This window comes from Artibeus jamaicensis, unplaced genomic scaffold, assembly GCF_021234435.1.
Source record: "Artibeus jamaicensis isolate MK-2021 breed Jamaican fruit bat unplaced genomic scaffold, CSHL_Jam_final scaffold_847, whole genome shotgun sequence".
Lineage (NCBI taxonomy): Eukaryota > Metazoa > Chordata > Mammalia > Chiroptera > Phyllostomidae > Artibeus > Artibeus jamaicensis.
In genome coordinates this window covers 7,010,711-7,038,625 of record NW_026522057.1, presented here as the reverse complement: position 1 = coordinate 7,038,625, position 27,915 = coordinate 7,010,711, and the positions used below count along the sequence as shown (strand labels likewise).

The 27,915-nt window shown below is 52.3% G+C and overlaps 4 protein-coding genes across 9 annotated transcripts in view; 2 read left to right on the top strand and 2 right to left on the bottom strand.

Annotated features, from left to right (window-relative positions):
• The first annotated feature begins 9,701 nt into the window (after positions 1–9,701).
• On the top strand, positions 9,702–16,335 carry MANEAL (mannosidase endo-alpha like). 2 transcript variants are annotated; one of them, XM_037149270.2, is made up of 4 exons: positions 9,702–10,329; positions 11,474–11,583; positions 12,439–12,515; positions 14,216–16,335. In XM_037149270.2, exons 1-4 carry the CDS (start codon positions 9,786–9,788, stop codon positions 14,850–14,852), a joined length of 1,368 nt encoding a protein of 455 aa, XP_037005165.2. In that variant the 5' UTR covers positions 9,702–9,785; the 3' UTR covers positions 14,853–16,335. The 2 variants fall into 2 exon arrangements, with proteins under 2 accessions (XP_037005165.2, XP_037005166.2); XM_037149271.2 differs by lacking the exon at positions 12,439–12,515 and having other exon boundaries at positions 10,242–10,329.
• Positions 16,336–16,387: 52 nt separating this feature from the next.
• Positions 16,388–20,611, bottom strand: YRDC (yrdC N6-threonylcarbamoyltransferase domain containing). Of its 2 annotated transcripts, none has more exons than XM_037149272.2 (5): positions 20,220–20,611; positions 19,540–19,654; positions 19,299–19,418; positions 17,560–17,702; positions 16,388–17,285 (listed from the first exon to the last, which is right to left on the bottom strand). In XM_037149272.2, exons 1-5 carry the CDS (start codon positions 20,609–20,611, stop codon positions 17,216–17,218), a joined length of 840 nt encoding a protein of 279 aa, XP_037005167.1. In that variant the 3' UTR covers positions 16,388–17,215. The 2 variants fall into 2 exon arrangements, with proteins under 2 accessions (XP_037005167.1, XP_037005168.1); XM_037149273.2 differs by having other exon boundaries at positions 19,299–19,379.
• Positions 20,612–20,631: 20 nt separating this feature from the next.
• Positions 20,632–21,827, top strand: CUNH1orf122 (chromosome unknown C1orf122 homolog). Of its 2 annotated transcripts, none has more exons than XM_037149275.2 (3): positions 20,632–20,737; positions 20,958–21,159; positions 21,360–21,827. In XM_037149275.2, exons 2-3 carry the CDS (start codon positions 21,112–21,114, stop codon positions 21,453–21,455), a joined length of 144 nt encoding a protein of 47 aa, XP_037005170.1. In that variant the 5' UTR covers positions 20,632–20,737; positions 20,958–21,111; the 3' UTR covers positions 21,456–21,827. The 2 variants fall into 2 exon arrangements, with proteins under 2 accessions (XP_037005170.1, XP_037005169.1); XM_037149274.2 differs by lacking the exon at positions 20,632–20,737 and adding an exon at positions 20,768–20,871.
• Positions 21,828–21,953: 126 nt separating this feature from the next.
• MTF1 (metal regulatory transcription factor 1) overlaps positions 21,954–27,915 on the bottom strand; it is a 45,904-nt gene continuing 39,942 nt past the window's right edge. For all 3 annotated transcript variants that reach the window (XM_037149268.2, XM_037149269.2, XM_053660285.1), the window contains exon 11: positions 21,954–27,590. In XM_037149268.2, the coding sequence (XP_037005163.2) occupies positions 27,160–27,590 (431 nt within the window). In that variant the 3' untranslated portion in view covers positions 21,954–27,159. The remainder of the gene's footprint in view (positions 27,591–27,915) is intronic.

Sequence of the window (27,915 nt, the reverse complement as noted above, 5' to 3'; positions counted from 1 at the left end):
TAAATGTTGCATCCTTGAAGTCCCCACTCTGGTGCACCCATGAGTGTAACTCCAGGGAGTGAGAGGGACACGCAGACAGCACACCGGTACACGTGCACACTCGCACACACAAGGTGTGCAGATCCTAAAGCAAAGTGAGTAAAAGCACGCCAGGCTCAGGCAGACAGGACACTAACTCTCTTGGGCGAGATGGATTAAAGTGTGTGGGTCTGTGCCCAGGAGATGTCCCGCAGGGGCATGAGCTCGGGTGGTGGGGACTGGGGGGCGGGGGGGGGGGGGGAAAGGCTCTGGGAGGAAGCCAGGTCCCCACACCGCGTGGAGGCCGAGGGAACGCAGACCCGAGTGCAGCGGGAAGCAGCCACAGGCCTCCAGTCTGGGCGAATTCTTTTCTAGGACAAGAGATTTGCTGGCAAAGTAAGATGGAGGCTATAAACAAATGTTTCAACTGTAATTTTCTAAGGTAAGAGAAAACATATTTGTCTTTTTAAAACAAATTAAACAAAACATTTAATTCATTGACTTTGAAAATTAAGCAAAGAGCGCTGTGGATTGAGCACTGGCCTGCTAACCAAAGGGTCGTTGGTTTGATTCCCAGTCAGGGCACATGCTGGGCCAGCTCCCCAGTGTGGGGTGCACAAGAGGCAGCCATACACTGATGTTTCTCTCCCTCTTTTCCCCTCTGTCTAAAATAAATAAACAGCCCTGGCTGGTGTGGCTCAGTGGATTGAGTGCCAGCCTGGGAACCAAAGGGTTGCAGGTTCTATTCCCAGTCAGGGCACATGCCTGGGTTTCAGGCCAGCTCCCAGGTGGGAGTGTGTGAGAAGCAACCACACACTGGTATTTCCCTACCTTTCCTTCCCCCTCTCTAAAATAAATGAAATGAATGAAATGAAATCTTTAAATGAATGAAATAAAGATTTTAAAATAAATAAAATCTTTTAAAAACTTTAAAAAAAAGAAAATTAAGCAAAAAACCCCTTTAGATGACCAAACACAACATGATCTCAACGAGCCTCTGCTCCCTTCTCTGTAAACGAAGAATGAAAATATTTGTCAGAGTTAACGTGAGGTTGGAATATAATTTATGTGTGGCCCAGAACAGTGTTTGGCATAGTTCTAGGATGTTTTATTATTCAACTCCATGGTTAATTAAGGTAAAAATCAGAAAGAAAAAAGGGAAAGGATAGAGGCAGGTTAGGTGGTGAAGCAGGAAGAGAGCGAGAGGATTAGAGAAAGTGTCGTGAAGAAAAGACGGACCGAGGGAAGGAAAGAGGCAGCCATGTGAGAAGCACGGGCTAGGACGCAAGGAGCCGGAAGGAAACGTGTTACAAGAGACAGGAATATCGTCAGCGCAGGCTGGCTGGCCAGCTGCCAAGTGGCTTCAGAGGTGACACTTACCTCGGTGAATTCTTCAAGGCCCAAGCTCATACACTTGACCTACCAGTTCTCAGAGAGAGCCTGTACCCTGGGGGGTTGGGCAGTAGATCATCCTAACTTCGCTCCTTTCCTGCTGGAGCCAAAGAAGCAACGCACGAGAACACACGAGGAGAAAAGGAACTGCCGAGGGCCAGCGTGCTCACGTGGCCGAGTCCAGCAGATTCCTCACCTCCGAAGGAAAACGTGCACAGGAAGCCGATGTAGGATGTGCGGGTGGCTCTGAGGGTGTGGGGAGGTGGTTGGGTGGTCTAAACATCCGGTGACATCAGGCTCTGAGAGCCTGGTGCCTCCAAATCCTCAGTGGGAATGGACTTGCCCCGGGCATCTGAGTGACAGAGCCCGGCCGGGCGTGGGGACCCATTGACACGCGATTCTCTGACTCAGTTTTTAAAAAACCTTAGTTCTATTTCTGAGCAGCCAGCTCCAAGATTAAAGCAGTGCTTTAAAATTGCCAAAGTAATACAAGCTAGTCAAAATTTCATAAGTAAAAAGTCAAATACCCATTGGTTCCACTCTACACAGTCCCATTTCAAAACTTAAATCACGTTACTGGGTTGGTACACATGCTTCATGATGTTTTCTACACACACACACACACACACACACACACACACTTACAGAAAATGAGTGTATCTGTCGGCCAGGTAAACAGTGTTGATTACCTGCCCCAACACCTCTTCCCGCTCATGTTTTTTGTTGTTGAGAAATCCCCAGTTTTGTTTGGGTGCTCATCTACGTAACCCTTTGCTCAGAGAAGATGACATTGTCCTCAAGTTCAGGGATGGATAAAGATTGTTATTGAGCCCAATGACTGTTAATCATTTTGAGCCCATCCCATGTCTCAGGGTTGGCTTAGGCATGGGGATGTGACCCAACCCTGGCTTTCTGAATTGGGGGTTCTGGAAACAGTTTTTTCTCCTCGTAAAAGGGGTGCACGCCAGGCAGCATCCATTTCCTCTCTGTACGTCAGGGCGGCACTTGACACCTGGACCTGCAGCAGCCACCACAGCCACTCTGACACTGGGGGAGGGCGGAGGGTCAGAAAGGCATAAACACCAGGGGACCGGAGTCGTGGAGACCGCTCCAGGGTCTGTCTTCCCCAGACAGAAATATTCACTTACACTTTTTAATAGAACAATTCATATTTTATGTTGATTTTATAGGGAGAGCCAGGAAGGGAGGGGGTGGGGAGAGAGAGTGACAGACATTAATTGTTATTCCACTTATTTATGCATTGATTGGCTGATTCTTGTATGTGCCCTGGCAAGGGATCGAACCCCCAACCTTGGTGTATCGAGATGATGACCTAACCAGCTGGGCTACACAGACAGGGCTACAGACAGAGCTATTTAAACCTACTCCAGGGGAGGGGAGAGCAGTTGCTGGTGGGTGGAAACACCTCCCAGGGCTGAACTGACGCCTGGCAGGCAATGGGGCTGGTCGGGAGGCTGTCACACTCTGAGGCAGCTGCTCCGTCCTTTTTAAAAGTCTCCTGCTTGCTCTCTTTCTCTCTCTGCCTCGGGCCACACCTCTCTGGTTTCTTCTTCGTTTAGCACAGTTGCTGCGCTTTCCTCTTTGCAGACAGAGGGCTCACCTCAGCCTACGTGTAGCCTCTGCCTCCTCATAACTCGGATCTGCCCATGACCTTGGCTTGTTATGGGGTCTACTCTGGCTTCCACTGTGGCTCTGCCTCTGCATAACCTTTCCACTTACCTTCCCACAGTGAATTTTGACAAAATCTTGAGGGAAGAATCTAACTAATTGCCTAGCTTGGGTCAGATTGATATCAGTTCAGAAGGCTGTGGTTAAGGGAATAGGATCTCACCATAGAAGGGTGGCCACTTAAGCAAGAAGGTGTGAAGAGGCACCCAATTCATGCCTTTTATTTTTTTTTTCACTGCACTAATCTGGTCAGCAGCAAACGGAGGGGCCTGCCTTGCCAGAGGCCTCACCCTGACTGAATTGCTCTTCTGGTCACTGTGACATTTGCAGGGTGGGTGGAGAGGAACGAGGCAGTGTGCTGTGTGAGGAGCACCCATTAGTGAGCAGCAGGCAAAACGGATTAGAGAGGGGAAGGGGTGCACCCAAGGGTGGCACAGGGAAGCTTTGCCTGGTCCTCCGGAGACCCGGCTGAGGGCTTAGAGAAGTGACTTCACGTGGGCCTCGGTAGGAGAGTCATCCCAGGTCATCTCTAGGGGCCCTTGCAGTCCCAGGGTCTGTAATTTCTATTACTATAGGGTTGGTATGGTGGACAGTGGGGATAGAGAAAAGGGGGAAGAAGGGGAAGGTTCTGCAAGTGGTGTCAATAGGACTCGGTCACCGCTTGGCTCCTGGGAACAAAAAAGTGCACCGATAGTGACTGAAGGTTGGACACAGGCGCCTGAGAGGTTGGGAAAGAGGATGTGGAAGTGACCATAAACCACACAAGGGAAAAGTCCAGTGGAGGCGTGCTTCTGTCCCCAGGAAACTGGACTTGCTGTTCCCTCCGCCTGGAACTCTCTTCCTTCAAATGTCTGCACAGTTTCCTTCCCCTCTGCCTTCAGGCCCCCGGCAGTGAGGTCTTTCCTGACCAACCTGCTAGAAATGACACTGCCTCCGACCCTGCGCTCCCTCCCCGCCGCTGCGGCTTTGCTTTACTCTGGAGCACAAACCGCCACCTGACCAGTCCACCTTGTTCACTGATTGGCAGACGTCCTACTATGGGAACTGTGTAGAAAACAGTATTCAGAGGAGGTTTACAGCTGTGTTGGAGAGTTCAGGAAAACAACTAATGAGAGTACAAAGGAAGCAAAAAGGAATTGTTCGCCCCAGGAGGAACAAAAATTGGACAGGAAAGCAAATGTAATCATAGTTTACACTCAGCTCAACAATAAAAATGTGATGCGGTGTAATGTATCCACCGGAGATTTAACCTAAAACACGGGTACAGCCACATGGGGGCAATGGAAGGGGAGAATGGGGAGGCCCTCTGCCCGTCCAGTCCCGCGGGGGCTGCCTGCCCTCGGAGGCTGCTCTTCGAACCTGCATAACTACCATCCGGAGGCTCCCAAAAGCTTTTCTTCTGTGTTAGAGTTTTTTAAACCAGAACCCAAGTTTCCCCTCCCCTTTTTTACTTTCCTCCTTACTGTATCCTTTGGTGGTTTCCTGAGAAAGGAGGCATAGGAGGAAAAATTGTGACCTTGTATATTTAAAAAATGTCTTTATTCTCTCCTTACACTGTAAAAACTGGTTCTAGAATTCTAGCTTCAAAACCATTTTCCCTCAGAATCTTGCAGTCAATTCTCCCGTCTTCTGGTTTTCAGCGCCATTCTATTTCCAAATTCCTGGCATATGACTTTCCCCCCACCCAAAAGCTTTTTGGATCTTCTCTTCGTTTTCAAATATCTTTAAAAATATTTTATTTATTTTTTGAGAGAGGGGAAGGGAAGGAGAAAGAGAAGTGGTTGCCTCTTTCATTCCCCTAACAGAGACCTGGCCCCCAACCCAAGCATGTGTCCTGACTGGGAATCAAACCAGTGACCTCTTGGTTTTCAGGCCAGAGCACAATCCACTGAGCCACACCAGCCAGGCTGTCCTCACTGCCCCCCACTCCACTTTATATAGCACTTTGTTCTTCTTTCATAAATGTAAAATCTCTGGCATATTAGATGACAGTGTTCTATTTGGCTTTGCCACACCATCTCTGTTTCCTCTGATCTAGTTGCTTTTGTTCTCTCGCTTTCTTTTCTGTTTGTTTGCTTATTTTTGTCTCTGCCTTTCATGGAAGAGGCTTTCATTAAATGTCTGGGAATCACTGGCTGGCTATTCATGTTTAGAGTGAAGCACTAGTGAGCTGATTGCAAGATCTGAATGACAAACAGAAACAGACTCACGGATACAAGTGGACACACTGAGGGTTGCCAGATGGAAGGGGTTGGGGGACTGGGTGAAAAAGGTGAAGGGAGTAAGAAGTTACAAAATAGTCCCAGGGATGTAAAATACAGGGGGCACTGTAATTATCAGATCACTTCGTAAACTATGTGATTGTCTAACTGTTATGCTCTACACCTGAAACAAATATATATATATACATATATATATGTGTATATATACACATACATACATACATACATATATTTAAATGCAAGGGGCCGATTTGCTGACTCTTGTATTTCACTCTGGATTGATCGGGCAGTGAGCTGACTTTTCAGTATGTGTGAGATTTTTCTCAAAGCTCTTTCCTTTTCCCCAGAGAGGAGCCATTCGGATTTATGCTTGGAAGGAAGCTTCCCAGGGCCTGGGCTTCACAGCACTCTTCAAGCTTAACTGTACTTTTTCTCCTGGATTTCAGCAGGGCACCTCACCTCTCCCTCTGCTGGTGCCTGGTGCCCCAAGTCAGGAGGCTCTCTCGTTCCACTTTTCTAGAGTAAATCTTCCATCTCCTGCCACGGGGGAGAGGGGAGGGCTCTCTCAGCACAGTGAGAAAAAGGAGAGGCACAGACTCTGGGCAGACAGGAGGGGCGTTTTTGGCTGTTTGCCCAATCCCCACTTCTTTCTTTCTTTCTGATTTCATTCCCCTTCACTGGTGATGTCCTGGCGAGGGATTGGCTTAAGCATGAGCACATGACACTATCCTGGCCAATGAGAAGTGATGGGAAGTCAGCTGAGAGCTTCTGGAAGAGTGTGTCTTACTCTTTAAAAGGGTTATAAGACAGTCACTTCCTCGTCTGGACAGTGTGAGGTGGGATTGTGATGCTCGGGCCTGCGTCCATTCTTTTTCTTTTCTTTTTTTGAGTTAGAGAGAGAGAGAGACAGAGAGGTGGGGGGGAGAGAGAGAGAGGAAGAGAAACGGGAACATTAATGTGCTGTCCCACCCATTTATGCATTCATTGGTTGAGTCTTTTATGTGCCCTGACCAGGATCCAACAGCTATCTTGGTGTATTGGCAAATTGGGATGATGCTCTAATTAACTGAGTGACCAGTCAGGCCTCCATTCCTTTTCAGCCATGAGGGGAAGGCCAAAGAAACCACAGACAAGATGATCTGATGCCCCAGTGTCTTTGAACATCTGGATTAACCATCCTGAAAACCAGCCTACCTACAGACCCCTCAAAATGTGGAGTGACAAGCCCACTCTACTTTAAGTGCTAAAATGCGGTTGGAGACCATCAGAAGTGCACCATCTGAGATCTTATTAGAAATGCAGAATCTTGGGCCTCACCCTTGTCGGACTGAATCAGAATCTGCATTCTAACAAAATCTCCAAGGGTATGATATGCTTATTAGAGTTTGAGGGGCACTGCTTGAAGCTATATTTAGCTATTTCCCTTCCTAGTTGCAGCCGGAAACATTTTACCTGACAGCGTGGCTGCAGCAAACACCTTCAAAGCCACATGTCACCCCCCACCATGGCCCACTTTTATTTCAGCAACTGCTTCTGTGATAGGCAGAATTCTAAAGCTGACCCCACCCCCAAGATCCTGTTCTCTTACCCCTTCAAACACCAATCTAGTTACTGCCGCCCAGGGACTTGGCAGCCAGGGTCAAGGTTATTAATCAAGTGTCCTTAAAATAGAAAAATTCTTCCAGAGTCTCCAACTGAGCCTGATGTATCACAGGAACTCTCAAAAGTAGAAGAGAAAGACAGTGGAGATGAAGCAGCGGAGGAGGAGGTCAGAGACATTCCAAGTGTGAGAAAGATGGGACTTGAAGTTGGGGCTTTGAAGGTGGAAGGGAGCCACAAGCCAAGACATTCCAGCAGCCTGGAAACGTGAGAGAGACCTCCAGCTCACAGCCAGCGAGGAAATAAGGGCTTCAGTTCTACAACTGTGGATCTGAATTCCGCCAGTGCTCTGGGACATGGACTCATTCCTGAAGCCTCCACAAACGAGTCCAGTCCCGTCAACACTTTAAATTGGGTTTTGTGACTCTGGGCAGAGAACCAGCTGAGCCACCCTGTGCCTGCATTTTTGACATACAGAACCTTCGAGATAACACACTTCTGTGCTGTTTTTAGCTGCTAAATTGGTGGCAATTTGTCATGGCAGCACAGTTAGGGCAGAGAGCTCTGTGCAAGCCTAGACTTACCTCTCCCAGCAGTGCCCCACCGAACATGACAATGTGTCTTCCTGTCTTTGTGCCTGCCACAGCGCCTTCCCTGGTATCTGGGGAGCCTACCTGGCACACAGGAAACCAGAAGTGCGGGACGTTAACAGCCTTAGGGAAACTGGTCAACCAGTGGGGGAGGGGCCAGTAGCGTGGCTTTAACCTCCCAGCTTCTAGTTATGAGTGGCATCTGTGCACTTCCTGAAATTCCTGGTGGCGCCACAGCCCCATTATCTATAGCACATCAGTTCAGCTTTTCTTTTTGTCTCATTCTCCATAATTCCTCACTCTTGGTCCCTAGGATTACTTCCCAACTGACCTCCCTGCTTCCAAGCTCCTTTCTCAGTCTTTGCTGGGGATTGACAGGCAACCAACCAAGTCTGCTCCGTGAACTCTTTTTGCTTAGAATAAAAAGGTAACTTACTAGAAGATTATTTAGTGTTTCACACTGAAACCAGGCCCCAAGGAAGACTGAAATCAGGGGCCCCAGTACCACTAGCTCCTCTCTGTCCCTTGTTCCTTGTCCTCCAGTGACATTACCTTTGGAGAGAAAGAGTGAACGTGTCCTTAGCATCAGAGAGAAGGGTCGTAATTGATGACTGTTGGGTCAGTGTCCATGATTGGTACAATGGGAAATAGGCACTATCTTTGGTTCATCTTGGGTCAGAATTTAGCCCTGGACTGAACAATTATGGCTGTTTTTGTGATATGAGGGGCGTGGCTGTGGAATGAAGTCAGTGGGGGAGCAGGGGCAGCAGAGCAGTGCGGAAGAAGCCCGTCAGGCTTGTAATGACGTTGTTGAACCATGGAAGCTGCACACTCTGGCCTACCCGGGCCTCCTGCATCACGAGATGATCCGTTTCCATAGTGAGTACGCCAGTGTGAATCAGCTCTGCGGCTCAGAGCCCCAGGCATCCACTTAATTCCCATCCACTACCGTGAATTCTCTCAAATTCACTTTCCTGGCCTCCAGACCTACCCACATTTCCTAGTCTTGCTCCTCCTCCTCCTGGGTTTCCCACAATCAGTTACTTAAGAAACGAGAATCAGGTGCATGCTGTTAGGCCAGTTGGGTTTTAGACACTTCGGACTGGCTGACGGAACAAAGTCGCCGTCGCTGTGGACCAGTGAAGGAGGCAGACAATGAGCAAAACTATTTTCTGAATGAATCCAATAATGAATAATGCAGAGCAGGAACTCAACCAGTGTCGACTGAAAGAGTTACCTTTGTTTACAGTATATCACACCACGGTCTAGTTCAACACACGGACCCGGGAACGGAGAGGCAGACCCTGTTCTCGCAGCCCTAGAAATCTACACAGGGAAATACAACCCGGGCCTGCCCTCTGAAACTCAGAGTCCAGGAAGAACAGAGAACGTGGGTTCGGTGCTAGTTTTGTCAGGCCCTGTAAAACGGGCTTTTAGGGTAACCCTCTCATTTAGTCCTCGCTGACGCTAGGAGATTGTTCAAGGACAGACTGATGGCTCTAGAGGACAACAGGCCTGAGACCAGGCAGCCCTGACAGCGAAAAGAGCTCTGGCAAGCCGGTCCTGACTCTGGGGTTTAGACCTGCTCCAGGTGACCTCGTGCAAGTCACAGTCCCCCTCGCCTTTCGATGCTCTGGCCCGCGTGTGGCGACCGACTCTGGCACCCCCGCCCCGCAAGCCTCCTTCCCCAGGGGCGTGTGAGAGGGGTTCCACAGGAGGCCGGATGGGGCAAGCAAGGGAGGGTCGGTGGAGTCAGTAAAGGGTGAGCAGTAGGGAAGGAGATCCTGGGGAGAGGGACAGCCGTGGACACTCGTCTTCCCCACACTGCCCCCTGCTCCCACGCTCTCCAGCGCCGCTGCCAGGACCGACCTTCTGGGCTCCAAGAGGAAGGCGCTCCTTCCCCCCGCCGGGCGCCTCCACCCCGCCGCCCCAAGCTGAAAGGCGACGAACCCTGTGGGGGCCACTCGGCCTGGCTCGGGGCCCTGCTCCTTCTGCTCAGGAACGCGCAGTGCGGCCCCTCCTCGTCCGTCTCCGCGTCCACGCCCCCCCCCCCCCCCCGGCTGGCGACCACTTGGTCTGCGCCGCCTGCATCCTCTGTGTGCCGGGCCCGCCCGCACTGCGGGGTTGAGGCGGGAGCCGCCCACGCCGCGCCCGCCGCACGGCAGCGGCGTCTCCCTGGGACGCGCGCGGGCTCCGCGGCGCGGGAGCCGAGCGGGAGGCCATGGCGCTGCGCGCAGGGAGGTGACCCGCCGGACGCGGGGAGCGCTGGACCGCCATGGCCCGGCGGCGGCGCCGCGCCTGCATCGCGCTGTTCCTGGTGCTGCTCTTCGCCTTCGGGACGCTCATGGGCCTGCGCACGCTCAAGGCTCCGGACGGGCTCCCGGCGCTGGGCCCGGGCCTGGAGGTGGCCTCCTTTGAGCGACGCCCGGAGGGGGTCCCCGCTGCCCGGGACCCGGCCGCCCCCGCCGTGCCGCCCCCGCCGCCACCCCCGCCCCGCACCGTGGGCCCGGGCAGCCCCCCGGGACCGGCCCCAGCAGAGGCCGAGCCGGCTCCTAAACAGAGTCTGCGCGTCTACTCGGACTTGCACGCCTTCTACTATTCGTGGTATGGGAGCCCGCGGCGCGAGGGCCACTACATTCACTGGGACCACGTCATGGTGCCGCACTGGGACCCCAAGATCTCGGCCAGCTACCCCCGCGGCCGCCATAGCCCCCCGGACGACTTGGGCTCCAGCTTCTACCCAGAGCTGGGGCCCTACAGCTCCCGGGACCCCGACGTTCTGCGGGAGCACATGACCCAGCTCAAGGAAGCCGCCATCGGTGAGTTAGTTCCTCCCGCCCCTGGGCGTCCCCGACCCGGCCTCGCCCTTCTTTCTTCCTGCACCGCAACTCCCGCCGATCCAGTCGAAGGGCCTTCGGCCCCACTCACCCCTCCGCCTGGCTTCTTATCCCTTCCGCGAGGCCCTGCCCCTCTTTCTGGGATTCAGACGCACCCACCTCTGCCTTCTGACTCCCAACGTTTCAGGGCCCTTTCCTAGGCCGGAGCTGCTGGGAGAGCCAGTGGAAGGCGGGAGCAGGGTCTTCATGTCTGTTGGGCATCCAGGTTTGGGTGAGTGAGGCCTGGGTCTCCTGGCCCCGCAGGAGCCTGGGATTAGGAGGAGTAGCGCCTGGGACGGCCCCCGCTTGCACACCAGGGACCGGGCAGGGCAGCAGCGCGTCCTGCTTCTGCGGCTGCAGGCAGGACAGGTCGTCCAGGTTGCATGATGGATGCCGCTCTGTGTGGGGTCCAGGAGCTCTCCATCAAGTGCTCTGCTTGAAAAGAGGTCCCTGGGAGCCTCCTTGAGGCAGCCTGGGGTGGGAGGCTCACCTGTTTCAGATTTGTCACCGAATTCTGCTGGATTTTACAGCGCATTTCAACTTATCTGGAAACGATTAATGAGTGAGGGGGAAAAAATCGAATGCCAGAGACGCTGGGAAGAGGAGTTCACAGATAAATAGCACAAAGCCTATCCCGCAGGATTTTACAGTCTGGAGGGCCTGGCAGCCTAGACAAACGCTATTTCCCGCGGGAAGAATAGGATGACCTCTCCGTTCAGGGCTCTTCTCCATTCCGGAGCTCGAGGGTGCACCTCTCTTCCCGGGATAGGGCTGTGGCTTCCGGGTGGGTGTGGCGTTGTCCACCTATTTCCCTTTGTTCTACTACTTGCTAATGTCAGCCAAAGCCTGGCTCCTACCCGGAGCTTTTTCAGGCTCCTTCCAGGCCTGGCACGTGAAGGTTCCCTGAGCTGCTGCACTTCAGCACCGCGGGTGGGGACAGCTCCAGGGCCGGCAGGGGAACCTGGCAGGAGCCTTGCTCTGAGATTTCATTCGGAAACCATGTTGCAGTCGGGCGTGGCTTGTGAGGAAAGAGACCCCCGTTGTGGGGAACCTGTGCATCTCTGAAGGAGTGTGTGTTGTGTCTCAGGCGTCCTGGTCCTGTCCTGGTACCCACCGGGCATGGCTGATGACAACGGGGAGCCCTCCGATGACCTGGTGCCCGCCATCCTGGACACTGCCCATCAGTACGACATCCAGGTGAGTCTCCAGGAAGGGATCAAGTGTCCCCCAACCCATTTTGGAGAGTCCCCGCCATCCAGAGGGATAGTGCCTCCACCGAGTTCTCCGCAGTAGCATGGCTCTGGCAACTAAGTAGCAAGTGTGGTGTTGGGGGTGGGGGTCTAATAAATACTGCCTATGTCACTCTTATTTTCTTCCATCCTGAAAAAAAGCTCGGAAAATTAAATATAGGAGACTCGGGAGACTAAATATCTCAATAACAGAGGTGAAGTCAGAGACCCTGACCCTGGATAGAAGGCAGGCCAGGGCCAAACGGGCCCACACACAGCTCCAGGCTCAGCTGCCAACCGGCGGGCAGTGCTGGGCCTCAGGGCGCGGAGGGCAGGTGTTCTTTCCAGAGGGCAAGGGAGCTGAGCTACCCATGTGCCGTCATTTCCCCAAATGGACCAATCAAGTAAGTGCTTTTCCTCTCGATAAAACAGCAGAGAAGCGCTGTACTCGCATTCCCGAGCCCATCACTAACACGGCTAACAGGCTGTAGCACGTTCTCCCATCGGCACAGCTCCGGTAAACTTCTTCCCATAGTTCCAGGCACCTAGTGCTGATCACGTGGAACTGGCACAGAAGGTGAAGCCTACTAGCCATCCTGCCCATCAGGTGATTCCCTGATGCCCCGTGTGAGAGGTGGGAAAACCTCCTGCCCTTCTTTTTTTTGGCCCTGAGGGCAGTGGCTGCTCTTATGTCTGCTGTGCCCACCATTGCCAGGCCCTGTCTTGAACTCAGCTTCTCCTCTCAGCCATGTGGGACCATGAGCCTTAAAGGTTGTGACCTTGGAGACATACTCACCTGACCAGTATCTCCTGTTTGTGGCAGGTGGCTTTCCACATCCAACCCTACAAGGGCCGGGATGACATCACTCTGCACGACAACATCAAGTACATTGTTGACACGTAAGGCTGCTCTGGCGAGTGAATTTTGGTGGGGATCAAATTGGGGGTAGGGACAGGTTTGTAGGGGCAGGTCGAGACAGAGGGCAGAATGCTTGTGTCCCCAGCAGTTGTTATTATTTCTAATCCTCACCTGAGGACATTTTTTCTGTACTTTTAGAGAGAGAGGAAGGAGGGGAGAGAGAGAGGGGAAAAAATTAGATTGGTTGCTTCTCATAGGCTCCCTGACCGGGAACCAAACCCACAACCTTTCGGTGCGGGGCAGCACTCCAACCTACAGAGCCACACTAGCCAGGGGCCCCAGTGATTATTTTACAAGAAGTATTGGGCTTACAGTCGGCAACCCGGGTTTGAATTCCGGTCCTACAGCCTCTAATCTGTAATCGGAGGTAAGCCTCTTTACCTTTGAGTCTTGTGAGAGTTACAAGTTAATACATGTGAAAGTGGCTTGTACAGCGCTTGCATGCTCATCCATTCATTGAAAAAATGTTGACTGAGTGCCTTTAGGTGTCTAGCACTGTCCCGAGCCCTAGTTGCCCTGTGCCTTCGCTAGTAATGGGTAGGGCTAGGGAAGTTCACATTTTAGTGTATGCTGGGGATGCAGTGGAGCAGAGTAGTTACACACAGAGTCAAACCGTGCCCTGTACTATGGAAAGTAATAATAAAGAATAGAGCAGGGCGTTGTGTCGGAATGGGTGGCCGAGACTGCTTTCTGAGGAGATGACATGCGAACTAACAACTAAGTGAAGAGGTGGCCCTGCAGATTGGGGGCAGGCAGAGGGCTGTGAGATCCGAAGGCCACAGGATGGGACAAGCCTGACAGCAGAACAGGAAGCCCAGTGTGGCTGGCGTGCAGAGGTGGAGGGGTATCCGCTCGGATGGAGGCAGGCGGGGCCAGATCAAGTAGGTGGGGCCTTACAGGTCTGGGTAAGGAGCAGTCAGACCTGATTTAAATGCAGAACAGAGCCCTGGCCAGTGTGCTTCAGTTGGTTGGAGAGTCCTCCTATAAACCAAAAGGTTGCAGGTTTGATCCCCAGTCAGAGCAAAAGCCTAGGTTGCGGGTTCAGTCCCCAGTCAAGGTGTGTATAGGAGACAACCAACCAATGCTTCTCTCTCACATCAATGTTTCTTTCCTTTCTCTCTCCTTCCCTTCCCCACTCTCTAAAATCAATGAGCATGTCCTCGGGTGAGGATTAAAAAAAGAGAGAATGTTATAAGGAGGTAGAAGTGGAAGCCTGTTACCCAGATTAAAGATGGTGGTGGCTTGGCCTAGGGCAGGGGGGTGAGGCTTAAATAAAGAAATTAACAGGCTGGAACCTGGCTGGTGTGGCTCAATGGGTTGGGCATCATTGGGAAAACTGAAAGGCTGGTTCTATTCCTGGTCAGGGCACATGCCTGGGTTTCTAGCCAGATCACCAGTTGGGGGCATGTGAGAGGTAACCAATCGATGTTTCTCTTCCTCTCTTCCCCCCTCTCTAAAAATAAATAAAATCTTAAAAAAAAAAAAAGAAAAGAAAAGAAAAAGAAAAATGCCGGGCTGGGGAGAGGAAGCAGGCAAATAGGTTCTTGCTTAGAGCCATGACAATCCAATTACGGAGACTGGCTGGACCCAGAATTGTGCTGGGGCATCAGGAAAGCTCTCGTCCACCGCTGGCCCCACAGTTGTGCTGCCGTCTCAGGCTCTTCTTCCTCCTGCTCTTCAGGTATGGCTCCCACGACGCATTTTACCGCTATAAGAACAGCATGGGGAAGAGCCTCCCACTCTTTTACATCTACGACTCCTACCTGACAACCCCTGAGGCCTGGGCCCATCTCCTGACACCAAATGGGCCCCACTCCATCCGCAACACCCCCTATGATGGGGTCTTCATAGCGCTGCTGGTGGAAGAGGGCCACACTCACGACATCCTGGCCGCCGGATTTGACGGCATGTACACCTACTTTGCTTCCAATGGTTTCTCCTTTGGCTCCTCCCATCAGAACTGGAAAGCTGTGAAGAGCTTTTGTGATGCCAACAACCTCATGTTCATTCCCAGTGTGGGTCCTGGCTACATCGACACCAGCATCCGGCCCTGGAATAACCACAACACACGGAACAGGGTCAACGGCAAGTACTATGAGACGGCCCTGCAGGCGGCCCTGACGGTGAGGCCTGAGATCGTTTCCATCACCTCTTTCAACGAGTGGCACGAGGGCACCCAGATCGAGAAGGCCATTCCCAAGAAGACTCCAACGCGCCTGTACCTGGACTACCTGCCTCACCAGCCCAGTCTGTACCTGGAGCTGACTCGCCGCTGGGCAGAGCACTTCATCAAAGAGAAGGAGCAGTGGCTGATGTGAGGGGCCTGATGCAGGACACGAGGTGCTGCTGTCCCAGCCGCGCTGGAGTCCCATTGCCATGAGGGGCTCTGCTGACGTTACAGGCCCTCACTGTCCCCCGGTCAGCAGCTGAGTGCTTCTGGGTGGACCAGCAAGCCTGGGCTCGTGTGGGAACAGAGCCTGTCCCTCAGGCAAGTGGTGCTGGGGCTGCTCTGCAGTGACAGGAAACTGGGGGTGTTCTGGAGAGGGAACTGTACGTAGAAGCTGGCAGGAGACTGGACTTAGCCCAGGGAAGCTTCGCATCCCCAGTCAGAGCACTTTAAAATGATCCCTTCGGGCTTTGCACTCGGCAGGTGGGTGTGGTGTGAGCCAGGCCACTGCTGTCCGAAGGGCGTCAGGGCTCTGGGCTAGCATGCACCCTCCCCCTTCTGCCAGCCTGTCTTCTCTTCAGGCCTCCTTCCAACACCGTCTATCTTCTCCAAGTTAGGGGACAGAATCTGAGACTGTCCAAAAGGGAAATGCTAGGTTTAAGCTCTTCCCAGTGGATTCCTGGACCCCATTTTCAGGAAATAATCCAGAGCATCCACACATTCATTGAACGGAGCGCGGTCATTTGCTGGGAGCAAATGACCAGGACCCAGCTTCCCTCATCTGGCACGGCCTTGTAGCCAGTGCTGAAGCGCAGCCACAAGTTCTCGTTGCAGTTTTACCCCAGCTGGGAGTTGTTTCTTCTAAGAAAATACCTCTGTGCTCAAGCCGTTTTCCCAGATGAACATTTAGCTCCAGGGAGAGGCCTGGGACATGCCCCTCCCTTTAGCTGCCTAAACTGAATGAGGCCCATTCACTAGAGCCATTTTCAGTGTGACTGTGATTTGTATTAATTAAATATGATGTTGTATTCTCAAGCAAGCATTCCTCTTGCTCTCTTCACAGATTCTGACAAACTGACACGTGGGATAGCTAGTGTTCACTTAGTGGAGAGTGTGCTTAGGTAGCTCAGACAAGATTTCTAGAGGGAATATTTAACAAACCACTGCTTCTTTCCAAATAAACTAATGTGCTAATTGCAGAGGCAGCCTCCCTCCCCACCCCCTTTTTGGCAAGATTCTTAGGATCTACTTGAAAAAAATGTCTATTGGGAGCCACTATATTAAGTTTGTGGGCTTGAGACTGAACCCTAATTCTGGGATCTGGGGTACCAGGCAGAGAGGCAGCAGCCGGCCTACTGGGTGCCACAGGGACTCCCACTGCAGTGAGATGGCCAGTGGATGGGGTAAACCTGCTCATCCTGCTGGTGACACAGCTGGGGAAACCAAGGCAAGTAGGGACAGGTGAAAAGGGGTGGATGGTGAGCTGTAGTAATTTACTGAAGGAGGAGCACTGAGGCCTCATTTCGTAAATAGTTTGAAAAACACTAAAAGTATGGCAATGCTGATGGCAGTCTGATAGAAACCAGTTCTTTTGAAGGCTTATCTGTGTCAAAGGCCATAGGAATGCTCATACACTTTGACCTAGTAATCATACCCTGAGGAAATAATTCAAAGAAGAAAAACAAGCCATTTTCAAAGATGTTTAATAGCAGCATTATTTTCTATTAAAGAAAAACAAAGTTCAAATGCCCAACAATACTTATGTTTCATGCTTGGGATACATATAAATACAGATGAAGGCTGTATTCATATGTACACACAGACTTAAATAAAGGTATTACAGGTATAATTAATTATAATTTATTTCGTGTCTGAAAGAGAGAGTAGAGATTTTCCAATATGCTTTAATTTGGATACCCCGCGGCCTGCCCTCACCCCCTGCCAACTGGGCTGACATTCCATCATCGGACCACAAGGACGACCCTCCGCCAGACAAGCAGAGCGCCGCCGGCTCCTGGCTCAGAGGACACGGCGTTGGGCCTGTGGCTCTACAACCTTTAACTTAACCTGGTTCTCGCCTCAGGAGGCATGAACGCTCATGTCTTTGGTCACTTGAGACTTTTAAACAGCACCAACAGCTCTAGCTTATTTGGACCTCAAATGCCACCACCTCTCACTGGATTCCAAATGTTATTTAAGTTGCATTTCAAAAATTTTTAAAAAGAGAGAAGAAGAAAGTTATCAGAATTAAGAGCATCCTAGGAATGTTCTTAAGGTCTCTAATCAGCTTTTGGCTGACATATAAAATTAAATATAGCGCCCTTCCTGGGGTGTGAGGCTATACCAGCAACTTCTGGGGCCCGGTCTACAAAGTTCAGAAAGACAAACTGCCTGAAAAGCATCAGACTAGCGACACTAGCCCCAGTGGCCTCTGCAAATGAGGCCATGCCAGCCACCAGCGGACAGACACATGGTGTCCAGCATCAGTCCCCAGGCCCTCCTGCCTCCCAAGTTTCACATGCAGGATCCGTGCGAGGGGAGCAGCCCGTACTTCTGGAGAACAGCCGTGGTACTTTCCAGGGCACTGAGGAGGAAATGGAGGACAGTTAGAGTCTGGTGATCAGGGACCTCAAACTCTGGTGTTGCTATACTCTGATTGTCAAACCCTTGATGAATCCTTTTGAATCCTGAAAAGCCAGAGAACACCAGCAAACTCAGTCTCACTCCACCCACAACTTCCCCAAACCTCCCCACCTCTGCCACAGCAAGAGGGTGTGACCACCTTTACTTTGTCAAGGCCTCGTCTGCACCTTTCAACCTGCCTCACATTCTATTCCCAAGCCACTGGAAAGACTCACCAGCCTGGACGAATGATGCCAAACTTTCCTGGCACAGACAAGTCAACCACAGTTGAGCCCAGGCGACACTCAGGGCTCTGGCCATCCCCAATTGGTCCCCCATCAATTACCAGGGACAGCTGAGGCCAGAGGTCCTGGAACTCCTAGGAAGGGAGAGAGGAAGACTATGGACACTACCCTTGGCCTTCACAATGACATCATACTGCAGGGAGGGCTCATCAGTCAGACAAAGGCTACATAGTCCAAAGACAGTGGGCACCTTCCTCCCAGCAGGGGAAGGAGCCTCATGTGGTTAAGGTCAGCCATGCTAAGGACACTGCATTAACCTAGAACATTACTTCCTATGAGGTTTGAAGTCCCCCGCAACCAGCCCCAATTAGTTGCAATCTAGAGCTCAAAGAATATCTTTTTTCTTTCCTTATTTTTAGAGGGGAAAGGAGGGAGAAGGAGAGGGAGAGAAACATCAGTGTGTGGTTGCGTCTCACACGCTCCCTACTGGAGACCTGGCCTGCGAGCCAGGCATGTGCCCTGACTGGGAATTGAACCAGTGACCCTTTGGTTAGCAGGTTGGCACTTAATCCACTGAGCCACACCTGCCAGATGGAGAAATATCTTGCTGTGCCAAGAGGAAATTCCACACATTGTTTCTGGTGTGCAGATATAAGTACAATGACTGGAATCCCAGGTAGGAGCCCGAACATGTGGGCTCCAGGACAGACTTTCCAAATCTCCATGTGACCACATTCCTGTTACATCATCTAGGCTGTAAAGTAAGATGGTCCCTGAGGGCCCTTCCGGCTCTAGCACTCTGATCCCAGGGTCTCAGTGGGACTCTGGGTCGAGGTACAGAGAGGAAAACAGGGTGTATTCCCAAGTGCATGCCACCAACAAATCTCAGTCCTTGGGCTGTAGGAAGGGTGCTCCCCTCTGGGCCAGACAGCACTGCCCGCCCGACCCCAACCCCGACTCCTGATGAAGACACTGCAGTGGCAGTCAGGTCTGGGAGTCTGGGATGGGGGTGGTGAACACCAGAAAGGTAAGTCAACCGTGTGCTGAAACGGTAGGGGTATCTCCCACCACCCCTCCTCCACTGCCCTGAGTATGGCCACCAGGACCAAGTAAAAGCCTAGGGTCTGAGAATAAGAAGGGATGCTGACCTTTCACTTTCCAAGGCTCCTGAACCCACTCTCTATGCCTGGGCATGGGAAACCCCACCACTTTACTATGCTTTACATTCAAGTTCAGTTACGAAGACAACAGTGTGGTAGGTTTAATTTGTGTCCTCATTTGTTCTAAGTTCTGCAGCTAAGATGGGCTTAAGGACGATCCTTTCTCTGACCTGGCTTATGGCAGAGGTAAGAGGGTCAGGAGTCCCCGGGAAAGTGATTTCACTTTTTAGAGCCTTAACTTTCTTTATAGCACTGTGAAAAAGACCACTGCCTGTCTTCAACAACTGCTACCCTCACAAAAAGGAGGAAAATGAGATTATACTTATAATGTTTCTTTTTAAAAGATAGGAGAAAACACCAATCTTCCCCCTCGCTTCTTGAACTTTGTAATGAAACCTTTCCAAGGTTCTTGGATCCCCCCCCACCCCATCCCCTGCCAAATGGGCAGACTGCCCACCACTGGACTCTTCTGCCTGGCAATTCCAGCAAACCATCAACCCCACTGGCTCACAGAAAACTGTACTGGGCCTGGTGATATTTCTGGGTTGGGAGGAACTGGGTAACTCTCACCTCGACATTCAGAGAACTGGCCTGGGAGCTGAGGTTAGCGCTGGTGAGAGCAAGTGGTCCCCCAAACATCTGGGCCAAGTCCTGCATGAAAGCATGGTCGGGAATTCGGATGCCTACAAGCTATGAAGCAAGGTGAAAGGGGAGCATGAGAAAGGTGGAAGGGGTGGGGCAATGGGTCCAGCCTGGATCCATATTAAAGCCAAATGGCAGGAGTCTGGGGACGAAGACAAATCTGACTCACAGGAGTGAAGGGGTTCAGGTCCTTATTGAGCCCCTCTGAGCGTTCCATCACCAGGGTCACTGGTCCTGGCAATAGGTCTTTCAGGAGCACCTCGGGTACTCTCACATGACAGTACCTGGGGAACAAAGGGGGCGCAAATTTATTCAAGAATGAAGGGCCACAGCTGCTCCTAGGCCGGCTTCAGGCAGATCTAGAAAAGGGGACCCCAGGGACTACAATGGAAACCATCTGTCTTCCCTCCTCACCTAAGAGCTTGAGTAGATTGGGCTAGAGAAGCACCTCAGGCTCAGAGCCCACATGCCTCCGGTCTGAGGCTACAAACAGCTGCATTGCTATCACGCTTTGGGTTTTGTTTTCTTCAAACCCTTCCCTACTAAATTACGCTATTGTGTTTCCTCTATCTTTTAAACCAGGGAGTGCCGCCGCTCCCTCACCCCCTACCATTAATCACAAAAACGTCGGGAGACTAGGGACCCTGCCTGCCTGGTTCATCGCTGCGTCCTTGCACCCCGCTCAGGGACAGGCAGACATTAAATGCTCGAGACACATTTCCAGTTCCGGATTCCTGGGTGAGCCTGGACAAGCCCCTCCCGCTCTCTGCGCCTCAGTCTCCCAAGCCTGTCACCGGAAGCCCCTCCCGCGGTGCCGCCCCCAGCGGGGCCGGGTCGGGGAGGCCTTACCTGTAGACGTCGGCCACGCGGCCCAGGCACACAGCCAGCGGCTTGGCCTCGCTGCGGCCCTTAAGGCGGTACACATTGCCCAGTGCTGCGGAGCAAGTCGCCGAGCAGGCCAGGCCGTACAGCGTATCGGTGGGGACGGCCACCACGGCGCCGGCGCGCAGCTCGGCCACGGCAGCCCGCAGCGCCTCGGTCCAACCGGCGCGCTCCGGGCTTGCGGCCCGCACGGCCCCTCTCCCCGGGAGCCGCAACAGCCGGGCCCCCGGCACCGCCCGAGCGGGACTCGGAGGGCGGAGAAGGCGGCCGCTCCGAACGGAGCCCGCCGGCCCCTCGCTCAACCCCACGCTGGCAGCCACCGCGGCCCTCAGTCCCTTGCACGGACGCGCCGGAGACATCCGCCCAGGCCCGCTTCCTGGAGGAAGTGACGCGCCCAGTCAGCTTCCGGTCCGGGAGGCTCGGCCCCACCTCCGCGCCGGGCAGCTTAAAGGGACCACGACCCCCAGGAGAATTGAAGGAGACCGGTGGGGACGGGGCGGGGCGCGGCTTTGCGGAGTCTTAGCGCAGCGCTGGGGAGGGGGTGCGGCTGAAAGGGGGGCGGTGGTCGGGCCGCGCAGGTGGAGATGGAATGGGGCCCTGGCTCAGACTGGTCCCGGGGGTGAGAGGGGGCCCGTCGGGGCGGGGGGAATGGGCTCGGACCCCGCGCCAGAGCCGGCCCTGACTGTCTCGCTCTCTCCCGGGCAGGGAGGCTGCAGGCGTGGACCGTGGGAAGGCGGGGCTGGGTCTCGGCGGGAGGCCACCCCCGCAGCCGTCCCGGGATGAGCGCGCCCAGCAGCTGCTGGATGCGGTGGAGCAGCGACAGCGGCAGCTCCTGGACACCATCGCAGCCTGCGAGGAGATGCTGCGGCAGCTGGGCCGTCGGCGCCCGGAGCCGGCTGGTGGCGGGGTCAGTGCCCATCCCGGGCTGGGCCTGGGAGGTGGGGGACTTTGTTAAGCCTCCCCTGATGGGTGAAAGTGTTCCCCACCACTTTACTTCCCACCTTATATCTGGGTGAGAGGCTCTGAAAAAGTTCAGTGCTATCCTTGCGGGGCCTAATCCAAGGCCTTTTCCCCCCGTCTCACTCTTTTCCTTTCTGTTCCAATCAGAACGTCTCAGCCAAACCCGGAGCGCCCTCCCAGCCAGCTGTCTCCACCAGAGGCGGCTTTCCAAAGGATGCTGGCGATGGAGCTGCGGAGCCCTGACCGAGCCGGTGGCCCTGAGTTTTCTCCCTCTTTGGGGCTGGTGGCTGGACTCTGAACAACTGCCTTCAATAAAGGGGCCAGTCCTCACTGGCAGTGGCTGGAACTCGGCCCTCAGCCTGGGGTGGCAACTCTGCTAGCAGCTGGGTTCACTCCCACTTCATCCTGGCTGAAGGCAGTGCTGAGTTTTGAAATGTAGCCAAGGAATACCCAGTCTGATTACCCGGATTTGGGCAGCCCAGCAGTGCTCTCCAGAGCGGTCGGGCCTGCTTTGGGGGATCCAGGTGGTGTTACATGTCCATTTCATGCTTTTGGGGCTCCTACCCCCACAAAACACTTTTAGCAGAGCCTTGATTAAAGGAAACCTGCAGACTATGGTGGTGGCAGACCTTTCCTTTGTATCCCTTCTGTAAGACTGATGGCTGGGGAGCAGGGAGGCGGTTGATCACTGTCAACCTCGGGCAGGGTTGGGAAGAAATACCACGGATAACTACCAGATTTAAATAAGCATTTAATTAGGATTTCATTAGTATTTAATATTGCTTTTTAAATTCCAAAAAGTTAAATTTTCACTTAGCAGATATTTTAAAGTACAATATTAAGTTTATACAAAATGAGCAATTAAGCAAACACCATTATTTCACATTCTTCAAAAATACAAATTCATATTTACTCTTTTGGGTTTGGAGTTTTCTTCCTTTGGAAGTACTGAACCTGTAACGTTTTCATATCGCTCAGTGGAAGTCCGTTGTTCCCATGTTTCACACTTAAAGGAATTTGATAGGCTTTACGTAATCCAAATAAAACTATCTCGGATTGAAAGAACTGTCCCCAAGACCTCTGGCCAATGACTAGTGTGTGTCAGAAAAAGGAGGCTGGCGTGGGTCTCACCTTTCCCGGCCAGAGGATCTGAGTCAGAGATGCAGTAAATCGTGTTTCTAGCCGCCTTCCCCAAACAGGTACTCGGAGTTCACAGGGAAAGGAAACCACCACCCTAAACTCTGACCCTCACCCCCACATTCACCAAAACACAACAGAGGACTAGACTGTGGGGTCAAACATCACCCTACGGGAGGCCTGAGGACACAGGGGAGAGGGCAAGAGAGGCCTCTGACTTGGCACCACTACGAGGATAACAAGGATATTGCAAAAAACACCCCTGGGTTTTGGTGAAAAAAGGTTTTATGAAAAACTGTCCCATAAGAAAAAGAGTAGAAACTGCATTGAGCTGAGAAAGTGACACTGTTCTCACCCAGTTTTTGGCCCAACAGACACACCACCAAAAGGGCAGTATGTGGTTTTAAACTTTGCATCCAGTAAAAAAGCTTGTACTATGTACACATTGACATGAAGATCCAGTTTAATTTGCATTTTTCAGTGCAGACTGAGCTCTCCCCTGAATAGGAGTAACAGTGAGAAATGCCCAAACAGTGGTCATCAGCTTCCCCACAGGGCGAGGGGAGAAATAAGGGACCCTTTTTCCCCTCTCCCTCCAAACTGTCCAAGAGGAAACAGGCTAAGCTGATTACCAATCAGAAATATGCATAATTTAGTTTCGTTGCCTCTTCCCTCCCCAATATTAAGGAATGAACAATTCCAACCTACGTCACAGAATCACGTGTATATTGGATCTCTGAAAATCTTTCTGCTTTGGCTGAAATGTATTTTAAAACTTTTCTATTGTAGCCTGAGAATGAAGATAAAATGCAGTGGGAGGGGGAATAAGAGAGGAGTGAGGGGGAAGGAAGAAAGCTGGTAAAGCAAATTATTAACAGCTTTGTTTATTGGATTTAATGAAGGCTGGAGGCCTATTTGTTTAAAGAGCCAATAGGGGCAGTACAGGAGCAGTATGGAAATGGCTCCCATCCACGCCCCACCACTAACACCTCCCTGCACATATTTCTGATTGGTGACGTAGGAACATTGTGAAGTCTTTGTAGCAATACTGTTGCAGTTTCACAGATCAATGGTTTGTGTGACTCTGAAGAAGTCTAAGATTATGGACAATGGACGTGATTACAAATATAAAAGTCTAGAAGGTGCCAGGTTTCTACGTAGGAACGATCCGGTCCTTCCTTTCAGGCATCATTCTGTAATGGTGAAGAGGGGAAAGACGACAAGGGAGCAAGAAGTGGTGAAACAGGACCCACGGCAGTTCTGTAGAGAGCCTGAGGGGGGCGCCCTCAGGCACACTGGGAAGGCTTGCATAGATTGACCAGTTGCTGAGAATGCATAATAATAGTGTTTCCCTTTAGACAGCCTCCTGGTACAGGGCTGGTGGAGCAGAAAATGCGGCCAGGCCAGGGCCACATGGGACAACGACCGTCAAGCCACACGTATTGCACCGAGATAAGTGCTTTTCTTTTCACACCTCAATTTAACTTTTTATTCTGAGCAAAAAATAAAACTTTGTGAAAAGTGTGTGTGTGTGTGTGTATATATATATATATATATATGCACACACACAAAAAATTGCAGCAATTGGGTTAAAGATAAAATAACCTAAAGTGCTTTTTCTTTTATTATTTCTTTAATATACCAAAATGAGGTTCTGCAAACTCGTCCCTCTGGACACATTCAGCATTATAACATAGTCTCTCAGGAAAACCCGCCCACCCTCCATCATCCCCATCGGCCCACTGCCTTGACACTGAAGGTACAACTCTCCAAGCTACTGGCTCCCAGAGGTGGAGAACACAAGTCCCCTGCTTCTACTCAGAGAGGTCTCCCACACATTAAGGACCCTTCTAGGCTTTGTACCACGATCTCCTTCTGAAAGAATGGCGGGCGGGAGGAAGACCAAGGAATTCAACAAATGACACCAACTCCTGTCACCAAACGTGATGCCCTCATGAGGTTGACCAGGCCCTGCCAGGAAAGGTAGGGCCACTTTCCCTCGATGCCCCACCCCCTTGCCTGGGAAGGGCCAAATTCACTAAGGCAGTTTGGCGGTGCCAGCCAAGTTTCCTACCACCCCCCGAGCCCATGAACGCCAATTCCTGATGCTGGCTGGCACCCTGTAAAGGAGAAGGAGAGCTAGAGAGGCTGGTGGGAACTGGAACATAAATCTACAGGGTGAAAACGGTTCCGGTTACCATGGGAAGAAGGAGGGCTTGATCCCATCTGCGAGAAGTCTGCAGGCCTTCCCTGACCTTGCCCTGGGTTCATTCCCGGGTTGAGGAAACCGCAGGAAATCCAGGAAGGCTCTGCCTGGCTCCCCTTTAGCCAGCTGCCAGCTCTTCTCCAAGGTCCTTGGCATTAAAGGCCAGGTCTGTAGAAGGGGGTGTGGGGAGAGAGAGCTGGAAGAGGAAGGAAAGACCGTCTACCCTATGGAATAAACCTACTCTTTACAACTGCTCACTAACATTTTAAACACACTCCTGATTTTTCAAAAGCTAATTGGATTTGACAGTCCTCCTTGTAATCTCGAGTCACCCTCAAAAGGCAGACACTTCAACTGGAAAAATCTGTCAGCCTCAGCACTGTTTTAAGATGCTTCTTCATCACCTCCAGTCTTTGGAGAGGGGAAAAGCCACTGCCCTGGGTGGCTCAGTGGTAGCACAGCCCTGGCCAACTAAGGTAGAAGCAACACTCAACCCACGGACACGGCTAGTGGCTTTCCCCGGACTCCCGATTCCCACCTCAGCTCCCCGGGAACCGAGTCCCTGGTGACTCTAGGTACCCGGGAGGAGGTCATTCCTGCCCTCCTCCCACATACCTTTGGGATCCCATTGTGCTGCTCTCTCTCAGAAGAGGTAGAGAAAAATAGCAAGGGTCCTGACCTCAAAGCTTCCTATGGGTTCAAGGTGCAGAGACAGCCGAGGACAAGCCATGCCGGGCAGTTAGCTTTCCAGGACGAACCTGCTGTGCTAACAGCAGGTTCCCCCTCCTTATCAGTTTCTGTGGTGGTCAGTGGTCACCAGCACCCACCAGCCCCGTGGGAAGGGGAGTGCAGAAGGTCAAACCAGTTCTCCTGCCTAGACTCCTGGAATGAGGAACCACCAGCTGCGTGTGGTGAAACCCATTTCTCCTCATGGCAGTGATGATGCTCACCCCCACGAGCCTGAACCTTGATATTTTATTAAAGGCAGAGCTTCTGGTTCCCAAAGTGATCTGCTCTGGATACTGTCTTGGCTGGCCCTGAGTAATGGCTCAGAGAACAGGAGAGTGACAAATGCAGATCTCCTTACATTTGGGAGTGGAAAAGGAAGGCGAAATCACGCTACCTCCCACCTGACATCGTTGCCCTGTCTGTGGAACCCTGCTGCTCGCTCCGGGCAGGGAGGCGGAGGCCTCAGCGAGGCACGGGGCTGTGCCCGGCCTCTGAGCCCGGCGAGCCTGGTGAGCACTCATGGTTACATTAATAAAGCCAGTTGAGAGTAACTTCCCATTTTAGCATGGATTGTATTTTAGGTTTTATGTTTAGAGGCAAGGACTGGGAGCCAAAGGCAGACAGATGGATGTAATTCTATACACAAATCAAAAAACAATTCTTCTTTCCTAAATATAACACAACTTAATCAAACATTCCAAATGAGATAACTTATTGCAACATTTCAGGCTTTTTGGTGGAAGGGGAATTTTGTTTTACCCTGAGTAGAAGATCATCGTTTTGTATTTTTTCTTTTTGTTTTTGTTTAGAAATCTTATAACTAAGCTGAGCAAGTCACATCCTTCTTTGCACTGTACTAGGCTGTATGCAAAATCCAGAGGGGTGAGGGGCTGAGATGGGAGGGGCAACCAAAAGCCTGGCTAGAATCTGGAACCAGAATACCTGGCCTACCAATTACATGCCACTTTTAAAAGACCTCCCTTAAAGCTACACCTTCTGATAAGCAAAATGCAACTCTTCCGCTCTGAGGAGGAAAAATGCCATTGGCCACAAGCCCACATGCCCACTCTAGGGCAAAATAGGGATGTTTCTCCAGAAAAACTCACTGCAATGGCCACCAACTGACCAAAAACACCAGGAAGGCAAAGGCTGTGATCGGGCTGCTAAAGCCTGCTCTGCAGACACCGATGCATAGCAAACAGCTCAGCTGGGGCCCCTGCAGAACCGGATCATCCCCACGGCTCTGGCCCAGGCTTTTAGCTGCCCACTAGCACTGTAGCTGGATGCGGAAGGCGCCTGCCGCGGTCACTCAGAGTCCCACCAACACCAAGCGCAAACACAACTGTCTTGCCCAGCTCCCGCCGGCTCACAGCTGTCTGACCCGAGCTGCCACTCTCCTCTCTGATGCAGTGAGGGTCTGGCCTTCCAGCAAGCTTCAGCCTCAATCTTAAAAGATGCACAGGGAGGAGCCACACGACACACACTCAATTCCACTGCCCAGTCCACAAGACCCCAGTGCAAGTGATGGGCAACATCAGATTGATGGAAACCACACCCTTTCATTCAGAATTTTTATGCATACAAGTAACCTTAATTTCCAAGTTCACATGACAATAAGCAAAAGTGACATACAGTGCAGCCAAACAGTTCGTTTATAACTTAGCTTTTTTTTTGTTGTTTTTTTGCCCCCAAAGATCAGTTCCTTAAAATGGATGCTCCTGGGATATGAATAAAGAAAATACATCTATCTGAAAGGTGAGGCTTTCAAACAGTAGATTTCTTCATCCTTCAAACTGCTGATTCCAAGATGGCAGGCATCACACCTTACGGATGCTTCCTGCTGGCCCTCTTCCAGGAGGGGCGCCAGGGGCCCTTTCACTTGGAGAAGCTGCTGGTCAGGCCCAGCTCCTCCTCCCCCTGCAGTAGTGCTTCGATGGGAATCAGATTGGACGGTGTGTCCAGGCTCTGGAGGGACAGGAATTCTGACACATCCATGGCACTTAACGTTTCTGTCTGAGGGTCTGGAGGAGTCTCTGCTTGCCTGCTTTGCTCACAGGAGGAGGGTGTGGCAGAGGAGGATGACAGGGGGACGGAGGGTGCGGAAAAAGTCTGCTGCGGTAGCTTCAGGCCCGGCCCATCGGGAGGCTGGGGGCTCGGCTCTGGAGGGGGCGGGGAAGAGCAGCCCTTTCTCCTGCTGGCCGCGCGCTCCTTGGCAGAGTCCCGGCACGCACACTGACACTGACATGCCTCCTCTTGCTTGATGATGATCACGGGAACGCTGAGGCCGATCTGCTGTACAGAGCTCCCTGCGAGAGAGGCGAGAGACACTGCTCTTCAAGTGGCTGCAGGGCACAGGGGGTCTAGGCCAGGTGAGAGCTGAGTGCCGCGGAGGCGCGGAAGATGGAAAGGACCGATGCCATGCGCCAAGACCAACTCTCTCTTCCTTAGAAAGCCACACACACCATCTGGAGGCGCCCTGCATTTCCAGCCTCGCTGCCAGCCATCCTCCCCCCCACCCCCCGCATCCTCCACGCCAGCCACAGCGGACACCTCCCTTTTCCTGACATGGTCTTCTTACCCCTATTGACCCAGCTCACCTCCTCTCCTGATGCCTCCAGGCAACATTACCAG